Raw genomic sequence first — 20,454 nt, 5'->3', positions numbered from 1 at the left:
GGTCGGGCGCATCTTTCCGGGACGGGCGGGGCGCGGGGCGCGCGGAGGAAGTCGCCCTCCCCCGCCGCGGCCCCGCCCGCTCTGGCGCGCGGCTGGCTGCCGGGGCGGCGGCGGCGGCGGCGGCGCGGGGCGGGGCGCCGCGACCCCCGTCCCCTCCCGGGCGCGCTCGCCGCGCCCCCGCCCCCTCGTCGCAGTCGCCGCCGCCCGGCTGGCTGGGCCTCAGGGCGCGCGGGCAGCCGCGGCGCCGCATTCCCGGCCGGCCCGCGAGCCATGGCCCAGGCCGGCGAGGAGACGCTGCCCGGGCCCGAGACGGCGGTGCAGATCCGCGTCGCCATCCAGGAGGCCGAGGACGTGGAGGAGCCGGAGGACGAGGAGGAGGGGGCGGAGGCGCGCGGCGCGGGGGACCCGGCCCGGTACCTGAGCCCCGGCTGGGGCAGCGCCAGCGAGGAGGAGCCGAGCCGCGGGCACAGGTAGGCGCGGCGGCGCGGCCCGGCCGAGGGGAGCCCGCCCCGGGTCCCGGCCGAGCGCGAGCGCCGGGACAACTTCCCCCAGGCAGCCCCGCCGCGGGGCCGCTGCTCCGGGCGTCCGGCCGAGGCAGAACCTGCTTTCGGCGGTTGTTGGTGCCCCGCTCCGCAGCTTTGTCGCCCGACCGGAGCTCCCGGGGCTGGCGGCGGGGCTCGGAGGGGCCTGGACGTGGGGGGGGGGGCATGCCCTGGGGCCCGGGAGGAATTCCTTCCTGGGCCATCCTCGCCATCTTCTCCCCCCGGAGAAGACTCTCCTTGCGTGTGCTCACCCGGGACCTTCCCCAAAGCCCATCCCAGCCCGGTCTTCCCCTCCGAGACTGGCCCAGCTCCCCCAGAGAGGGGCCCCACCTAGCCTTCACTGCCTCCTTCGTCCTGTCTGCTTATCAGTCCAAATGGGTGGGGGCAGTCCAGGCCCCGCGGACACTTGCGGCTGGGGGATCCGAGGAGTGATTTCACGGTGTAGAGCGCTCTCCTGCTCTGGTTTGGAATCAGCTCAAGGCTCGCTGCTTGCATTCTCGCGGGCCGGGGATTCCCATTTTCACGCAGCCTCCCCCACCCGACTTCTATGCTTGCATCATCATCTTGCTGCCTTGCTAGTTGGGTTCCTGAGTCTGGAGCTGTTATGGCACAGGAAGCCACCTGTCTAACGGTGCCTTTGGGCCCTGAGCCCGGTCATCAGCCGGAGACCTTGGATTTGTGTCCACCAACGCCGGCACCTTTCGAGTCTGTGGTTTCGTTCTTGCTGTTGAAAGGAGAGAAGAGTATGGAGTATCCATAACCACGAGAGTATAGCAGTGGCAGAACTTGAAAATTGCGGGAAATGCCCACAGGAACTTCTTAAGAACCCTCTTTCTTCGGGGTTTCTGGGTACATGCTTTTTAGTTGTCAGGGCTCTGCAGGATCATTCCCTGGCAGGTAGATAATTTACTTCATTGGCAGAATACTCAACTGAAGGGCATGAGAACACTGGGTCCAGAATCATTCCCCATCACTGGCTGACCCTTCCCCAGTGGGAGAGGTCTGGATGTAGGCACCCGGAGATTCAGGGCAGTTCAATGGAGACAGAGGTACCTGAGGAGGAAAGTCCAGCCCAAGAGTTTAGAGCAGAAATGCTGAGCCATAGCAGATGACACGGAAGCTACAGTAGACCTATCAGCACTCTATATACTGTAAAGCATGATTCATTCACTCACTCATTCGTTCAGCTCTGTGCTGAGAATAAAAATAATGAGTCCACAGTCACTGACATCTCAGTCTTGAGGAGAAGGCAGCCACCTAGTCAAATAATTTCAGAGGTTATATAAAGGAGCTCAGAGTGGCTGATCCTTCTGATTTCATTTGCCTGTAGTTGTGGTAGAGAGTTCCCCCCTATACTGGGGACTAAGTTTTGAGATTGCACCATTAGCAGGGATTAAAGCCCTACTTATTTCTTGGGCCTGGAAAGATCCCCCCTGTGGAGATTAGGAGAATATCCTCATTTGGGTGGGCTTCTTGCTCCTACCCCCCCCCCCACTCTCTCCAGGGCCACCCTTCTCTCCCAACTCAAGGGACTGGAATCTCATGGGGCATTCAGTTTGAAGCATTTCCTACTGCCCACTGGCAGAGAGTTGACCCCAGAAAATCCCTGGAGACTCTTCAGGGTATTGGAGCTGACAGAGCCCAGCAGGCAGACATCCAGAGCATGAGAATGCAGCCAAGAACAGGATCCATGCTGTTCCCCTGTTTGGGCCAGACTGCCACAGCAGCAGCCCCTGCCCTGTGTGGACAATTCTTGGCTTCCAGAGCCTTCAGGAGAAAGCCCAGTTTCCTTAAGCTGTTTGAGATGTGGCACCCACCCACATCATCTTCTTGGCCCATTGCTTCTTTCCCTGCCTGTCTCAGCAGTTCGTGCTCCCCCAGCACTGACCCCCCTAGATTCTTGAATATAGGGTACAGTTTTGTGTCTACATGCCTTTGCACTCCCTCCTCTGGGTCTCTGATTGATTGATTGATCTCTAGTTAGCCTTAAAACTTCACTGCATCTACTAGGTATTTATCCAAAGGTTACAAACATAGTGATCGAAGGGGCACATGCACCCCAATGTTTATAGCAGCAGTGTCCACAATAGCCACACTATGGGAAAAGCCCAGATGTCTGTCCACAGAGGAATGGATAAAGAAGATGTGATACACACACACACACACACACACACACACACACACACACACACACACACACAGGAATATTATGCAGCCATCAAAAGGAATGAAATCTTGCCATTTGCAATGATGTGAATGGACCTAGAGGGTGTGATGCTAGGCGAAATCAGTCAGTCAGAGAAAGACAAATACCCTATGATTTCACTCCTATGTGGAATTTAAGAAACAAAACAGATGAACATGGGGAAGGGAAGGAAAAATAAAATAAGATGAAAATTGAGAGGGAGACAAACCATGAGAGATGCTGAACTCTAGGAAATAAATTGAGGGTTGCTGGAGGGGAGGGGGGTGAGGGGATGTGGTAACTGGGTGATGGGCATTAAGGAGGGCACCTGATGAAACAGGACACATAGAACACAGGGTGTTCTATGTAACTGATGAATCACTATTCTACCTCTGAAACTAAACAACAACAACAAAAACACGTCTCTGCTTCGTCCCCACAACCCCCAGTCCCCACCCCAAAGCTGTTTGATTCCTTGGAGTTGCTGTAGTACTCTGCACATTTTATACCTACCATTTACCTCAGTTTTAACTGTATAGTTCCGTCTCTCTCACAACAATATGAGAGATGTCTCTCTCATCGCGAATTCGGGGACCATGCTTGCCTTGCTCTCATTGTATCCTCAGCACCTGGCATATAGTGGGTGCTCCTAAATGTCTGTTGAACGAATGCATGTCTCTATCATTGCATTATGCCATTGGGTTGAAGTATTTGTGTGGTTTTCCCCCAACTAGACAGTGAGATCCTTGAAGGCAGTGACCTCGCCTTAGTCCTCTCTATACGACCAGTACTCAGCCCAATACTTGGCTTTTCCCTGGGGTACAAGCAATACATGAAAATAAGAAAAATGTTCTTTAGTCTTCTCCCCACACCTCTCTCACCAAAAAGGTGTCTTTCTTTTTATTCTCACCTTTTTGAAATAAAAATTTCAAACATAAAATGTGAAAGAGTAGTATTGTAAGCATTCATACACCTACCATCTAGATTTAACAGTTGTTAATATCTTGCCATATTTGTTTGATGGACTTAGGGGTGGTTTACTCTGAAACATTTGAAAATATATGCAGTACTTACTGTACCCTCAGCACTTTATTTGGGAGCTCTTACTAATGACATTCTCCTGTAAAACCATAATACTATTATTGCAGTTAAGAGAATTAACAATGATTCCCTATTATAAGCCCTAAAATGATCTAATAGCCAAGTTCCATATTTGGGTCCCCCCCTTTATATTTTATATAAAATATGAAATTTATATTTTACAATATAAAATTGTATTTTATAGATGTTTCTTTTTCCCCTCCAAACAGAATCCAGTCCAGGTGGTGGCATTTGCCTATTATGTCTCTTTAGAATCTTTCAATCTAGAACATTCACACTTTTTTTTTTTTAATGCGTTGCTATTTTGAAATAAGAGGCCAGATGTCTTGTTGAACGTTTCCCAGTTTAAAGTGGTCTGATTTTGTTCTGATCATCTAGTTTAACTTGCTCCTTTGTACTCTGTGTTTCCTGTAAATTGGAAGGTATGCTAAGGGCCTGATTCAATTCGGATTAAACATTTTGGCAAGAACATCTCAGGCAATGCCACAGACTTTTTGTTGCATCACCTCAGGCGGCTTTCACCAAAGTGATGCTCTAATTTGACCACTTGCCTAAGGTGATCTCTCCATTGTGAAGGTACATCTCTCCCTTTGCAGTTAACAAGTAATCTGTGGGCTTCCTGTGAATATTCTTTCAACAAGGCCCTTCACCTAATGGTTTTAGCATCCGCTGATGATCCTTGCCTGAGTCAGTTCCTCAGGAATTACAAATTGGTGATTTTCTAATTTTATTATCCTTTGTACATTTTTTTAAAAAACTCTTATTTATTTATTTGACAGAGAGAGAGAGAGACAGCTTGAGAGGGAACACAAGCAGGGAGAGCGGCAGAGGGAGAAGCAGGCTCCTGGCTGAGCAGGGAGCCCGATGCGGGGCTTGATCCCAGGACCCTGGGATCATGACCTGAGCTGAAGGCAGATGCTGAACAACTGAGCCACCCAGGCGCCCCTATCCTTTGTACACTTATTGGCTGGTATTCTTCTATATAAGAGAACCTTCCCTCATCATCTGGAATTGGACAAGAGTTCCTTCTGACGAGGCAACATAAATGCTTAATGACCAGTTTTCAAAGAGAGGAGTGGGTGTAATAGTTGCATCAAATAAATTAGAGCCCTCCTTTGGCCCTCCTTGATTCATGGACTTCTGTTTATTCACTTAAAAAAAAAAAAGATTTTATTTACTTATTTTGACAGAGAGCAAAAGCAGGGGGAGCAGGAGAGGGAGAAGCAGACTCCCCGCTGAGCAGGGCGCCTGATGCGGGGCTCTATCCCAGGACCCTGGGATCATGACCTGAGCCGAAGGCAGATGCACAAGGACTGAGCCACCCAGGCACCCCTGTTTATTCACTTTTTAAAAATTAGTTACAATCATTATTTTTGATGTTCAGAATGTCCCTGATTAAGTAGGGGGACCCCTTCAGATTGGTTTCAGTATAGCCTTTTGGAACATGCCCTTGAGTCTTTGAGCACTTTCTTGCTTTGTGATATTAGATATTCTGGGCTTACTTTGTACTTTTCCTACTCCTGTCATGGGATCCAGCCATTTCCACAGGAATCCCTGTGGCTAGTAAATACTAGCGGGAAGGTATTTAGAAACCAAGACCTGGAATTAAGAGTGCTAATTTCCCCTGGGGCAACATTGGTTTTAGGCCCTTTCAGTAGAGCTAGGAAATACATTTTAAAAAATGAGTTTATGTTGATAATTCCAATTCATATTTGACATTATAGGGTTTTTGTTTTACTTCTTTTATTTTTTTTGCACTGACAGTCTTGATTCTTAACAACATTAACATATTTACTCGATATCTGTGTCTTACAATGTGTGAAAATGATTTAAAATTATCAAATATTAGTATGAATAATAAAATCACTGAAGCATACCTTCATTTAACAACAGAAACATCTAGGTTCCTTTCTCTCCATGATGTTTCAGGGACATTGCGTAAGCTATCTTTTCTCTGTTCTGGGTGATGTTAGTGAAAGGCTCCATTTATTAATGCCAGTTATGTACCAGATGTGGAACTAAATACTTTGCATACATTATCTCTGCTTCACACCACAAACCATTATTTAGACCCGCAGAGACATCCACTAGTTTTACTCCTTTCCCAGGCCCTAGGAATTATGCCAGAACAGCATGGCAGAAGACCGGGTAAGAAGAGAGGGTCATGATGTCTGTAATAAGTCTGTAAGAACCCATGGGCCACCCAGACATAGCATGGGGCCTCCGCTAGTGGTATCCAAAATATAATTGTTCCCATAATGCCTTTTCAAAGTTGGACACATCCCCGTATATGTTTCCAACTTGTCTCTCTGAAAAACCTTTATCTTTTGAGTCTGTCCTTGTGTTCTTATATTGCATTATCAATTTGGTTACCTTTAGAACCCTTTCAGATTCATTCTCTTTTTCTAGAAGCAAGTCAAAAGGAGCTATACACAGATTGTACTGGACCCTGGTGATTTTCATAAATGATGCTTTCTCTTTTTTGTTCAATATCCACCTTGTTGCTGTCCACCATTTTCCTGATATTGGCAGCCAAAGTACCATATTAGACCATCTGCAAGGATAGATGATGAGTCCAGGAAATCTTTTCTGTGTTGAAAACCATAGTGAGGAGCTCATTATTCCACCATTTTATTTTGGATATTTTTATTCATAAGGTGATGTTTGATTAACCATTCAACTAATATCTCCAGATTATCTTGAGATTTTATGAGAAAGGCAACCCTGGAGATTCTATGCTGTACTTATTTCTCTAGAGTATTTACAAATACAATAAATATTTCAGCAGTGATCCATGGAGCCCAATCATCTGTTTTGAAATGTACCTCGTTTCTACCCTTTGTTTTCATTTCTAGGAGGTTTACAGCTATTAAAAAAAGAACACATCAGTACCCCCAATTTACAATGATATATTTAAAAGGAAACAATAATGTGAACATAAAAGTTAAATGTACATTTTTTTTGAAAGTCCTCTTGAAAGCCTACTCATAACATTTACCAGTAACCATACTTCCTGTCTCAGAGAATCCTGATAGGTGGGATTTGCCCTTACAGAAGCTATTCACTTTACATTGGTGATGCTTCGTAAATTCCTACTATGTGCAAGGCTCTGGGTTGGTGCCAGAATGAAAGAAACCAATGTGAATCCTATCCTCCGGGGGCTGAGGGTTCAGGGCACTAATTAGAAATGCGCACAGTAGCTCTGATACAACTACAGGCGAGGGGTTAGGAGAACTTGAAATGAATTCCTTCCTGGGAGAGTTGCATTTGAGATGGAGCTTGATGTGTGCCTAGGATTTGGACCTGAGAGATAAAGGCCAGTTGTTCAAGAAGATGGAACAGCACACACCAGAGATAGAGTCCAGAAACCTTGCGACACTTACAGAGACCTATTAGTCTTTTACTTGCTTTTGTTTTAGAGCAAAGGATCTGAAAGGAAATAAGAAATACGTTTGGAAGCTGGTGACAGCCAGATTGGAAATGAATCTGCATAAAGAGCTAAGGACTTTGGATTTTACTTAATAGAATAGAAAACGTGAGTATTAGTATTAAAGTAGAGGAGCGACGTAGCCGTTTTTCAAAATGTGTCATAAGGCACAGAGTGGAAGAGGCTTAACCCAAAATACAACAGTGGAGTGGCGGGGAGGTGGTAGGACGTGGGAAGACAGAACCCTAGAAAGGTTCTGGTTAGGACATGTGTGAAGGATGTAGGGATTAAAAGGGATGCTGATATCTGAGAGGTGATTTAAAGTCTGCCTTTAAAACAATTGCCTCACCTCTCTGCCTGACCATGAAAAGTAGCAACCAACATACTGTTTACTTCCAAGGAGAAAAAGAATAGGATTATTTTCTAAAAAGGAATCAAATGAACTAACTGGTGAGCTAGGACGGCTAAGGTAGAGCTGGTACCTGCAGAGTAACTCCTCTGCCATATGAAGCCCCTATTTAATAATCCCGTGTCTGTCCACCCTACAGTGAAGCCTGCCAGTTGGCATGCCCCACCCACGTCTATAGAACCACCTGGGAAGAAGGCGAATCACAGTATACCGCTGTGGAGGAAGCCTACTTCACCCACCAAGAAAAAGCAACCCAGACCTTCCTTCATTTTTCAAAATAAATAGCCATGGAACCCAACTCCCCACTTCCTAAGTGTGGACTGTGTACAGTGACTCCCTTCCAAAGTGCGCAGTATGGAAGGAGGGGAAAGGTAGTAACTCCGCAGTGGAGACACCAAATAACACTACTTCAGGCAGGGTCAACATCCACAATGATCAGGTATGTTGATACGATGTGATGAGAATGGAAATTTACCTCTGTCGTTCTCTTCCCTAAAACCCATAAACACCATCTAATCGTAAAATATCAGATAAATCCCAAATGAAGGACATTCTACAGTATATCTGACCAGGACTACTGAACACAGTCAAGGTCATTAAAAACAAAGAAAGCCTGAGAAACTGTCCCACCCAAGAGGAGCCTGGGGAGACATGATGACTCAATCTAACATAGTATCCTGGATGGGATCCTGAAAGAGAAAAAGGCCATTAGGTAAAAAAACTAAGGAAATCTGAATAATCTGGACTTCAGGTAATAATAATGTATTGATATCAGTTCATTAAATGTACCATACTAATGCAAAATATTAATAACAGAAGAAGCCTGATGGGGGATATATGGGAATTCTCTGTACTACTTTCACAATTTTTCTCTAAGTCTGAAATTATTCTAAAATAAATTTGTTTAAAAAAATTTTTTAACAAAAAGATGAATTGATTATCAGTTACATGAAGAAAACCAATTACATGAAATTAAATGAAAAACTGATCCCAGAGGATATAGAGATGACACTGTTGGAAACAAAGAGACCACACACACACACACACACACACACACACACACACACACACACACACACACTCTGGTTAGTACCGAGAGAGAATTTAATATATTGCATCCACAAAACAAGAACAGGATGCTTTTAAAAAGGAGCAATCTGATAGAATTTGAAAGGTTGGAAATGGAAGGAGAGGAGAAGAAGGTAGGGTCATTACACACATCAGGTGTAGTGAGGAAGCAAGACCTATCATTTAATGTTGATGGAATAAGAATTTTAAGTATATTATTTTAAAACAATTAGAAGGCTAGTAAAAAACCCCAAAATAATATGGAATTTTAAAAATTAGAAGAAGAGGCTTTGAGAGATGAGTGACCCCAAATCCTCACCTTGTATAGTAGGACATGAATAGAGAATGTCGAAAATTGGCAAGTGAGAAATAGAACCATGAACATATTTTATAGAACCACAAGGCAAGTCTCGTAAGAATGAAATGGTTGAATAGAGGTTGCCTCCAGGGAGGAGAGGTGGAGCTGGGAATTGTTGCTTTCTTTTTAAGTTATGTACTATTTTGTTTTATTTTTTGCTATGTTGTACGTATTACTTGAGGATTCATTTTTGATGAACTATTAATAAATAGTGTCCAAGGGAGAAGTAATGAGGACAGTTGGAATGGAAAAGAGAACAGATGGGAGACACTGCAGAATAAAAAAATTGACACTTGATAATTGGCTCAGTGTAGGGGCAAAAGAGAGGGCTAAAGGATGCATCTCGGGTTTGGAGCCTAAATGCAAAGAAGAGTGAATAGGGAGAGTAGTTAGTGGGGCAGTTTGGGAGGAAAGATACATAGTCTGTACAGGACAGTTGTAATTGACAAGAAGCTACCAACATTCATATTTAAGGGATGGGATATAAACTTCTTTAATGTTTGTCAAGGATACAGGGTCTTTTTCATTCAAAGGCTGTTGCATGAACCAGGAGACAAGGCAGCATGCTCCCAGATATGCAAAAAGGCCTTGCCTCTCTTCCAAGGTCCCCCTTTGGAGATGCACAGTTGCCGCTGAGAGCACTCATGTAGAGAGGGGGTCCTACGGTGCAGGAAGCTCACTGCTGCACTTGCATAGGGCTTTATATCACCTCCCCAGGACTGCCCACGTGTTCTGGAACCTCCATGTCTGCTCACTGGGTGCAAAGAACTGATGCAGAGTCACCCCCTCTCCCCCCAGTGTGGACTGCTTACCGTGAGACTGTATGAAAGGAAGATGAGCTTCCCAGATGGAATGTCCCTTGGCAGGTCTAGGCTTCAGTGTTCCCTGAGGTCCAGCTGTGCAGAAGGTGATGTTTCAATTCTGGACATACTGGATTTGAAGTGCTAACAGGCTATCCCCAAGCATCAGGCAGGCAGGTAGGAATTGAGGATGGGGGCTCAGGGGTGAGAGAAGGATGGAGGGGTGGGAGGGGGCAGATCTGAATTAAATGAGCTATACAGGGGCTGAAGTGTGTAGAGGCCACGTGAGGACAAAGAGTCAAGGATAGATCCTTGGAGACATGGGAGCAGATTGAGTAGACTGGAAGGGCAGTTAAATGGGGGAGAAGAATCAGAAAAGAGCAAGTCACAGAAGCTTAGCAGGAGGAGTACTGAGAAGAAAGTGGTCAGCTCTGTCCCATCCTGCAGATGACCAAGGTGGAGAAAAGACACCTGGATACAGCCAATGGATGCTTTGGTAGATGCCCAGGCATACAGAACGAGTTTGCGGGGAAGGAGGCGGTGCACAAGGGAGCTCTGGGCAAGTCTGATTGATTTTCTCAATCAAGTTTGAGATAGCGTCATCTGCAGGGAGGAAGGGCTGGCTTCCCATGGCAGACCTTGAGAAGAATGGGACATTCTAGAATGGGCACTGGAGATACTGAGAAATTGCATCCCCATCCTTCCATTGTGTTTTATTTGTTTATGCGTTTACTTTTTATAATAGCGTCAACTACTTTAGGTGGGGAGTAGGACTTGCTAGGCTGTGGGTCCCTTTGATGGTCCGGTCACCTCTGCTATACTTGCGATTTATACTAAGACCACTTGCCAATACCTGAGTCCACTCAAAACTCTTCGCTCTTCATTATCGCACACCTCACCCCAACTCTGGCTATTTATTCTCATCCTTGTCAGTGCGGCTCAGACTTTTCCCATGCATTTGAGGTTACTGTATCTGGTGTACTCAACCTATCTATTTTAACTTCTAATTAGGGGATAAGCTTTCTCTAATAAAGTGAAAATCTGTTTTGTCCATCTTTGCTTCTCCTTTTTCATTCCATTGATTGTTCCAATGACACTTTGGCATGTTTGAGGACCACTTTTCTCAGTGCAGTATTACTATCCTGCCATTTGTCTATAAGTAATAGAAAACCCAGCCAACAAGTGAATTAAACAAATGGATTTTATTTTTCTCATGTAATCAGAAATTTACAGGTAGGTAGATAGAGGAATTGGTTCAACAACTCAATAATATCAGAGCCAATAATGTCAATAAATGAGGCCAAGCTAATTCTCTTGGCTTTTTTCTTATGGTAGTAAAATAGCTGCTACAGCTCCAGCCATCATACCCACACTCAAAACAGCTAAAAAGGGAAGAGGCAGGGCCAAAAGATTTTCACTTGTGTTTTATTGGCCATACCATGACAGATGGCTACTACCTGTAACCGAGGCTGAGAAAGTACATGTTTAGGGTTGGTTTTTGTTGGTTGGGTTGGTTGGTTTTGTTTTAATTTTTTATAGCCTCCATAATAAAGGAAGGCAAGTGAGAAAGAGTTTGCTATTATGTCTACCACAGCTATCTTCTAGAAACTTCTAAAATATTCAGTTTGTCTAATGTTTAAGTTGCCTTTGACCTGTTTTATCTTATAGGCAGCCTTACTATATTCCCTTAGTTTGCCATCCCATTTTTAAAAGACTTTTTGAAAAACATACTTTTAAAGTTAGTCTCTCAGACCATTTTTTTTCCCATCAGTACACATTTGTCTTGGAACATCGGTGTGGTATTTCAAAAACATTTCCAGGCTGTCTGCAGGCAAATAACTAAACTCTTCATTTTAAAATCAACCAACGCCTACTTTTATAATAATTATAATTTCTGCATTTGAAAAATTGGGAGACAGATTTATTTTGTATTTTTTTCTCCTGCCAGAATATTCCATTTTTCTTCTCATCTTGACTCTTCCACAATTGTGTGGGGGTTTTTTGGGTTTTTGTTTTGTTTTGTTTTTTGGTGGGGGGGGGGGCTGGTTAGAGTCAGTGAAAATTTTGCTGGAGTTGAAGGATATACATTCACGTATCTTTTCCAAAGCCTTGACTTTTACATTCTGAGCCTCCTCCACCCTTTTTTGTATTAGTTGATTATTTTATTTAAGGGTTTAATCCCAATCAAAGGGAAATGTTAACTGCTTGCTTCTTTATTTTTTTTTTGAAAGATTAGTTATTTGTTAGAGAGAGGAGAGCAAGAGAGAGAACACGAGCGGAGGTGAGGGGCAGAGGGAGAGGGAGAAGCAGATTCCCCGCTGAGCCGGGAGCCCGATTGGGGGCTCGATCCCAGGACTCTGGGATCATGACCTGAGCTGAAGGCAGACGCTTAATGACTGAGCCCCCCGGGCACCCCTGACACTTCCAGTTTTTGGCTATTGTGAAGATGCTGCTGTGAACTTTCTGAGCCCTCAGGTTCTCCCAACAGAGTAGAAGCACCCTGAATGCTTTAGGTGGACTAGGTGTCTGCATCCATCCCAGGAGATGCTCTCGTGACTCGGCACATGTTCATGGGGACTCTGGGTCTGATAGTCGTGTTACTAGAAATCAAGCTGCCACGTAGGAAAGCAGTAATGTTTTTTTCTGGAAGTAATTTTTGACCTTTTCTTTTTATTGAATAAGATATATATGATATTGTATAATACATAATTTAATTTGGTCATTAAATATGCCAGAGAGAACTCACCTTCAGGATCTTCTAATTAATGGTGTCAACTATGATGCAGATCATCACAAAGTCACTGAATGTTGGTGGTTTTGAAGTTTTTGTCATCCCTTGGTGAAAGATTTGCCTTCCAAAGAAGCTTTGCTCAGGATTTCTTTGGCTTGTTCTCATATCCTAATATTCTCAGGGAGGGGGGGGAAGAAGTCTGTTCAGGTGGAGCTGCTGGTGGGTTTGGGTTTCATTTAGAAGGGCCCAAGTGAATGGGATCGTTTCAGAGTCTGTGGCAGGGTCCCAACAAAACGTGGAAAGTGTTATGCATGCTGGCTTTGGGGACAGAAAATTTGAGTGTCAGTCCTAGATCTGAGGGGCAAGTGAGTGCCACCTCCTGGGTTCTCAGGGCGTGCCAGGCACCCGTGTGACGTCTCTATGTGTCAGTTCATTTAATCTTCTGACCGTCCTCCCAGGAGAGTGACTGTCATGATTACCAGTGTGCAGATGACGGGACTGAGGTGTGGCAGGGGAGCTCCTCGCCTGCGTTGACTCAGTTAATAAATGGTGGCGGTGGGATTTCAACCTACGTGGGCTAACTCTAGGATTGGGACTCTTAGTTACTCTGCCAAGTTATCTTCTAGAAATCAGGATTTGGGGGGTGGAGTGCGGGAGGGAAGAATAAAAAGGGGATGTGAAAAGCATCCCGTCCGTGGTACAGGAGCACGTACGTGCTAGTAGAGCGTGTTGTCATTTTAATGACCATCTGTGTTAAAAACAGAAGCTTGATTTCTTTGCCCACTGGGGCAAAAGCCAGCCCCGTGTGGCCAGATGATCACCCCCGTGAGGAGTCCAGGTCAGGTGTTACCCAGTGCTGTTTCTTAGGGTGGCAGAAACAAAGTACCGCAAACTGGGTGCCTTAGAATGATGGAATTGATTGCCTCATGGTTCTGGAGGCCAGAAGTCAGAAATCCAGGGGTCAGAAGAGTGCTCCCTTTCCAGGGTCTGGGAACGGATGGGTCCCAGGCCACTCCCCTGGCTCTGGTGGTTTGCTGGCAACCTTTGATGTTCCTGGGCTTCTGCTGCATCCCCCGATCTCCACCTTCACCTTCACATGGCGTTCTCCCTGGGCGCTCATGCCTCCAGATTGCCCCTTTCTGTAAGATGCCAGTCATATTGGATTAGGGGCCACCCCTGGCCTCTGGTGCGACCTTGTCTTTAACTGATTACATCTGCAAGGCCCTGTTTCCAAGTAAGGTCACACTGGTGACATACAGGGCTTTTGGACTTCAACATATGAAATTTGGAGGTGTGACGGGGGGCGGACAGCAATTCAGCCTGTAACCCCCCGGTGTCTCCTTCTGGTCCCAGTGGTGCCATGACGAGTGGGGGCGAGAACGAGCATGAGGAAGGCGAGCAGGAGTGGAAGCCCCCGGACCAGGAGTTAATCAGGAAGCTGGTGGATCAGATCGAATTCTATTTCTCTGATGAAAACTTGGAGAAGGACGCCTTCCTGCTCAAGCACGTGAGGAGGAACAAACTGGGGTACGTGAGTGTCAAGCTCCTCACGTCCTTCAAAAAGGTAAGGCTTCCTTCTCACAAGCTGACTCGAGGACTCTGGGGCTGTGGGGGTTGCAGTTCTAAATATTTTCTACCCCTTTGATACCTGGTGACTGGCGATTCTTTTGCGCCCCTCTGGGGCCTGAAATAGAGAAAAATGATCCAGAACAGGGATTTAGGATCTTTATGAAGACTCTCTTCCCACAGTATTAAAAGGGGCCTGGGTGTTGGGACAGATGTCAGCGGATGGCAGTTATGCAATGATAGTGCTTGTTCTTAGTAAAGTTCAGGCACTCTTGCCAGGCGAGTGGGTGGCCAAGAGGGTGCTGGGGACTCAGTGGCCTTGAGAGACACCTCCTGGGCCTCGAATTGTGTGAAACTCAGGCTTTTCCCTTGTCCAGTTGAATAAATAAGAAGGAGGAGCACCTAGAACTCTGGGGGATGGGCCTCCTTCCAGACTCCAGCAGCCTTTGCCGTGTGTAAGACCAGCATCCTCATCGGTATGGCAAAGTGGGGTATCTGATGATTGCCGCCGTGTAGGCAGCAGACCCAGCAGCTGGACCGTTGTGTGAATTCCCTCCGTCTCGAAGCGTGGACAGACAAGCTGGAATAAGAACTCCGTGTCTTCTGTGGGGGAGGCATATTTACTAGAATGGAAAAGCACCGCGTGGCCTGTTGCATAACGGGATATGTAACAGCTGGGTCCGAGCCAGGCTGCCTGTGCACTTTGCCAGAGAGCCCTGGAGGAGAGCTTTTCTCCCTGGAGCCGTTCTCTGCCTCACCTGCTGCTAGAGTCTGCCCCTCCTCCTGTGCTCTGTCCTCTTACCCAGTCACCAAACATATCCCTTCTACACCCTGACTGCTGCGGTGGGCACAGGACAGATAACACAAAGGTGGCATTTCCCCTGCCCTTGCAAAGTCCAGGGAAGGAGAGAGATCAGTGCAGGATTGCACGATGACCCTAGGCAGTGAAAGAACAAAGTCGTGTTCATCAGAGCCAGTAACCCTACCTGGATGATGGAGAAGTCTTTCTAGGAGTGGTGACATTGAAATAGGATCTTGGATGAGCAGGAGTTTTCAGGGTACAGGAGTAGGGAAGAGGCTCTTCCTGTTGCGAAGGAAAGGCCTCCCCTTCCTCCTGTGTGACTCCTTTGCTCTCCGCCTCAACATGACACTCTGACACCCGATGTTTATGTTGGGGGAGGGGGATCCCCACCAAGCCGTTCTGTATCTACCTGGAGATAGCATCCGATCCTACAGGTTAAGGGTTAGTCCCACAAGACTGCCCCACTGCAGGAGCCAATGGCCAGTAGGAGGCCCCCAGGTGACCCGCAGCTTCTGTCCAACTTGGCTACAAATCACAGGTCCCCATCACCTCCTCCCCCTTGGATTTGATTATTTGCCAGAAGAGCTCACAGAACTCAGGGAAACACTTGGCTTAGATTGACCAGTTTAATAAAGGCTATGATGAAGGATACAGATGAATAGCCAGCTGAAGACATATGCAGAACAAGGCCCTGAGTGTGGGAGCTTCTGTCCCTGCGGAGTTGGGGTGTATCACCGTCTCAGTATATGGGTGTATTCACCGACCTGGAAGTGCTCCGAAGCCCACAGGACTGGAATTTTTATGGAGGCTTCCTCCTGGAGGCATGATCAACTGTTAACTCAGTTTCCTGCCCTTCTCCCTTCCCTGAAAATTCCGAGCTTCTAACCATGGCTTGGTCTTTCTGGTGACCAGCCCTCAACCAGGAGCCATCCGGGAACCTGCCCAGCATCGCCTCATTAGAACAAAAGATAGTCCTAGCATCCCACAGGACTTGCCAGGGTCCCAGCAGCTCTGTACCAGGGAGGGGGACAAAGAGCAGTGTACATGTGTGATAGAGAGGGACTGTTTCAGCATTCTCTGCGAGGCCCCAGGTTGGGTTTTATTCCAAGCTGACACCGTCCACGCCGGTCTCAGGAGCTACTGCATTGAAATATGAAAGATCTTTTGGAAGATCTTTTGCATCAAATGCAGAAACGCAGAAATGCGACTTCAGAGAAGTATTTGAACATTGAAATCCCCAAGTCCTGTCGAAATGATACATCACAATATCACAGGTGTCCAGGGAACAGTGAGTGAACCCTCACATGAACGTGTTTGTGGGGGACCCCACAACAGAGCAGCCAGGGCTCCTCCCTTTATTCCTCTCCAGGGACCCCAAGAGTCAGCCTGACTTTCTTGCCTTTTGAAGTGGCCGCTATGGCTCTGTTTGGGAGGGTTCTTCTTTGTCCAAAGGTGGCTGCAGAGTCAACATTGACTCCCCAGCGCCTCCACAATGACAACAAGGGCCCTTTTCATTCCAGAGGTTTTCCTGCTGATCCTAACAGGAGACACATATGACAAACAGGCAAATGACAGTTTCTGAAAATCTTAGAAAGTTCTTCTAGTTAATTGCACAAGGAAAGCACCTCCCGGGCTCCTCATCTGAGGTGGTGCCCCGACGATGCTCAGCCTCTAACTGGCACTTCCCAGTGGACCCTGCTCCTGGCTCTGGAGGGGTGCTGGGTCCTTGCCAGAGCCCACTTCTCTCTCGGTTGCATGTGGGCTTCCATCAGCTTCTCCAGCCCTCAGAGGAAGGCAGCTCCGGCCCGCCTTGCTCAGGCTTCCGACTTCGGCACTAGCTCTGCTCTTCCTCTCCTGAGTGCTCCCTTCCTGACTGGTTTTGGAGAAGGCTCCCTCCCCACTGTGTCATCCTCTGAGAGCTATTGCCTCACAACCTGGGGCTTCCTCACAGTCTGGCCATGACCTTTGGTCAGCATCTTTCTGTACCCTTTCTGGATCTCTGATTGACTCCATTCACCTGAAGTCTGACCCTTTGCCTGGACCTCTGCTGACCCTCCATCCTCGGTGTGTGTCACAGAGATCAGCCCATTGATTCCGGGTGGAGGTGTCTTGCGGTTCCCACACCCTAAGCCCAGTCTGGGCCATTTCACCCCGAGACCAAGGCTAGAGTGGACAGCGCCCTCTCTGCAGGAGCCTGCCCCTATTAATAGCTCTGCAAGGACCCCCGTCCTGCCCTGTTAGCGAGCCTCCATTCTTGAGTTCTGGAAAGTTTCTGTCTGATCTCAGGGCTCCTCTGCACAGCGGCTGCATTGGCTTGGACTCAGAGGACCCAGGGTGATCTTGCCATTCCTGGCTCAGGTTACCCACCCCACCCACCTCCACTGTTTCTGTGGGATGGGATGACTCATTCCCCCTGGCATTCCCTCCAGCGGAAGCGGGCCTCTGGCAAATGACTGTTTTCCAGTATAAACACAGCCTTCCTATGCTGCACGGCCATACGCACAATTTCCGCTCAGGGAGGGGGGGGCGGGGCCGTTTCAGCCCTGCTTGGGTTTTATCCCAAGTCGGAACCGTCCACATCATTTTCACGAGATATTGCAGGGGAATATGAAAGATCTTTTGGAATTTTCTATGTATCAAATGCGTAAACAGAGAAACACGACTTCAGAGAAGTGTTTGGACGTTAAAATCTCCGAATCCTGTCAAAGTGATAGCGCATATTTGAAGTAATGATAGCACGTGATACTTAACGGAATACTCACTATGAGCTAGACAGTATTCTTTTTTTTTTTTTAATTTTTTTATTGTTATGTTAATGAGCTAGACAGTATTCTAAGCTTTGTATGTGTATGTATAATGTATGTCTGCATGTAGATACGTATCTTTTGATTTATTCATTTGATCCTCACCACAACCCTGTGAGGTGGACATGATTAGCGTCTCCATTTGACAGATGAGGGAGTTGAGGCACTGAGAGGCTGAGAAACTTCAAGTCTTACCACCAGCTGGAGGTGGGCCTTGGACTTGTGTATCTAACAGCCTTTTTGCAGGGCCTGAACCGCTAAACGTGGGTGCACTAGACGATCTCCCTCGCCACAGAGAGTTCTGTTGGATGGCACTGCTCTAAACTGGGCTGCCTAGCTTGACATTGTCACAAGTGTGTGCATTTGCTCACTAGACTTTTGAATGCCTGCGCCCACGAGCTACGATGCTAGCTACCAGTGTCCCCGGGGGTGAGGGAAAGGAGGGCGGGAGATGACAGAGCCCACGAGATAGGCCGGGACAAATAGGTACCATTCCAGATGTGCTTTGTCTTCTTCAGGTGAAACACCTGACCCGGGACTGGAGAACCACAGCGCACGCCTTGAAGTACTCAGTGACCCTCGAGTTGAATGAGGACCACCGGAAGGTGAGGAGGACCACCCCCGTCCCGCTTTTCCCCAATGAGAACCTCCCGAGCAAGATGCTCCTGGTCTACGATCTCCACCTGTCCCCCAAGCTGTGGGCCCTGGCCATCCCCCAGAAGAACGGGAGGGTGCAGGAGAAGGTCATGGAGCACCTGCTCAAGCTCTTCGGGACCTTTGGAGTCATCTCATCGGTGCGGATTCTCAAACCGGGGAAGGAGCTGCCCCCCGATATCCGGAGGATCAGCAGCCGGTACAGCCAGGTGGGGACCCAGGAGTGTGCCATCGTGGAGTTTGAGGAGGTGGAGGCGGCCATTAAAGCCCACGAGTTCATGAGCACAGAATCCCAGGGCAGGGAGAACATGAAGGCCGTCCTGATTGGCATGAAGCCCCCCAAAAAGAAACCTCTCAAAGACAAGAACCAGGACGAGGAGCCCACCGCAAGCAGCCACCCGAACAAGTCCTTGAACAAGAGAGTCGAGGAGCTGCAGTACACGGGTGACGAGTCTTCCGCCAACAGCTCCTCTGACCCGGAGAGCAATCCCACATCGCCCATGGCCGGCCGGCGGCATGCCGTTGCCAACAAGCTCAGCCCTTCTGGCCCCCAGAATCTTTTTCTGAGCCCGAACGCCTCCCCCTGCTCGAGTCCCTGGAGCAGCCCCTTGGCTCAACGCAAAGGCGTTTCCAGAAAATCCCCTCTGGCCGAGGAGGGGCGGCTGAACTGTAGCCCCAGTCCTGAGGTCTTCCGCAAGTGCGCGGATTACTCCTCTGACAGCAGCATCACTCCCTCTGGTAGCCCGTGGGTTCGGAGGCGCCGCCTGGCTGAGATGGGGACCCAGGAGAAGAGCCCCGGAGTGAGTCCCCTGCTGTCCCGGAAGATGCAGACTGCAGACGGGTTACCCGTGGGGGTGCTGAGACTGCCCAGGGGCCCTGACAACACCAGGGGATTCCATGGTGGACACGAGAGAGGCAGGGCCTATGTATAAATACCTTCTATTTTTAATACCGGCTCCCTTGAAATACCTGGCATGGCAGAGAATGCGATTAGGTCCCCATCGAGAGATTTTTGTATACGTGTAGACCTCTTAATTTATATATTTGTAATGCATATAAGTTGTCTGGTACGCTATGGTTTTAAGAACATCTTCTAGTTCAGAACAACCAGCATGACTATTATTTTGCTGATGCCCAATGTGTCTGAATGTTATGGCCCTGCAGGGCTGCGGGTCGGAGGCTCCCCGGGGCCACTCAGGCCACCGGTCTCTTCTTCAGGGCAGATTTCTTCCCCGCGATGACTGAGCTGTCCTCGGTGGGCCACGCAGGGCCTTCCAGAGAGCCCACGGGAGTTCTGTTGTGTAACGGCCACTCGTTCAGCCGGTAGCATGGCATCTTACAGGACCAAATGTGTATTCCTGTCAAGTGAATAAATAATAAAACATCCGACTGGGAGTGCTGGCTCTTGAAGTCATAGGTCATAGGCATCAGGCATGACAAATGTCTGCGCTGTCTGACAAGGCTGTGGGTGTTAGGGCAGGAGGCCCTGAGGAGCTGAGCAGAGACGCATTTCTCGAAGGTGCCCAGGGCAGCCCTGGGGCTCCCCCCGCGGCCCCGGCAGCCTGAGAGGTTCCCACAGTTAGTGTGGCTGTTGGAGAACCACGTCGTCCAGCATGGTGAGTCCCACCCAGGCCGAGGCGGCTTATTAGAGACCAAACTCTCCGGATGTGGTCCCTGGACCGCCTCCTTTTCCTTGGCTAACATCCCTTGTCTCTGGACACCACCCGGTGTGGCAGAATGAGCAACGGCCTACATTCATTCTGGTGCTGGCTCAGCCACCTGCTCTCTGGGGGATTTTAGACCAGTCCTGCTGAATGAAATTCGTGAACAGTTACTGAATGGTGATTAGATGCCTGGGACGATGCTTAGCAATTTCCAGGCATTATCTCGTTTAATTCTCCCCAAAACCACCCAAGAAAGGTCCAGATATTCTCTCTGTTTTACACTGGAAGAAACAAGTAGGTTAACTCACTTGTCCAGGGCCTAACAGCTAGATGAGTAGAGCTG

The 20,454-nt window shown here is 47.9% G+C and overlaps 1 protein-coding gene across 1 annotated transcript; it reads left to right on the top strand.

Moving 5' to 3' along the window:
- The first annotated feature begins 270 nt into the window (after window positions 1-270).
- LARP6 (La ribonucleoprotein 6, translational regulator) lies at window positions 271-19,786 on the top strand. Its single transcript, XM_028100358.2, has 3 exons — window positions 271-470; window positions 13,975-14,185; window positions 18,312-19,786. The coding sequence occupies exons 1-3, from the start codon at window positions 271-273 to the stop codon at window positions 19,377-19,379; spliced, it is 1,479 nt and encodes a 492-aa protein (XP_027956159.2). The 3' UTR covers window positions 19,380-19,786.
- Window positions 19,787-20,454: the final 668 nt, after the last annotated feature.

This window comes from Eumetopias jubatus, unplaced genomic scaffold, assembly GCF_037043125.1.
Source record: "Eumetopias jubatus isolate StellerSeaLion01/CBP00866 unplaced genomic scaffold, mEumJub1_p1.0 scaffold_7, whole genome shotgun sequence".
NCBI classification, from domain to species: Eukaryota; Metazoa; Chordata; class Mammalia; order Carnivora; family Otariidae; genus Eumetopias; species Eumetopias jubatus.
This window is presented reverse-complemented; position numbering and strand designations above follow the sequence as displayed.

Bases quoted from the DNA above. Each gene is read 5' to 3' on its own strand.
- LARP6 (XM_028100358.2), top strand. From the start codon at position 271: ATGGCCCAGGCCGGCGAGGAGACGCTGCCCGGGCCCGAGACGGCGGTG. The intron at 471-13,974 runs GTAGGCGCGGCG...TTCTGGTCCCAG, and splicing joins GAGCCGAGCCGCGGGCACAG to TGGTGCCATGACGAGTGGGG. The intron at 14,186-18,311 runs GTAAGGCTTCCT...TGTCTTCTTCAG, and splicing joins TCCTCACGTCCTTCAAAAAG to GTGAAACACCTGACCCGGGA.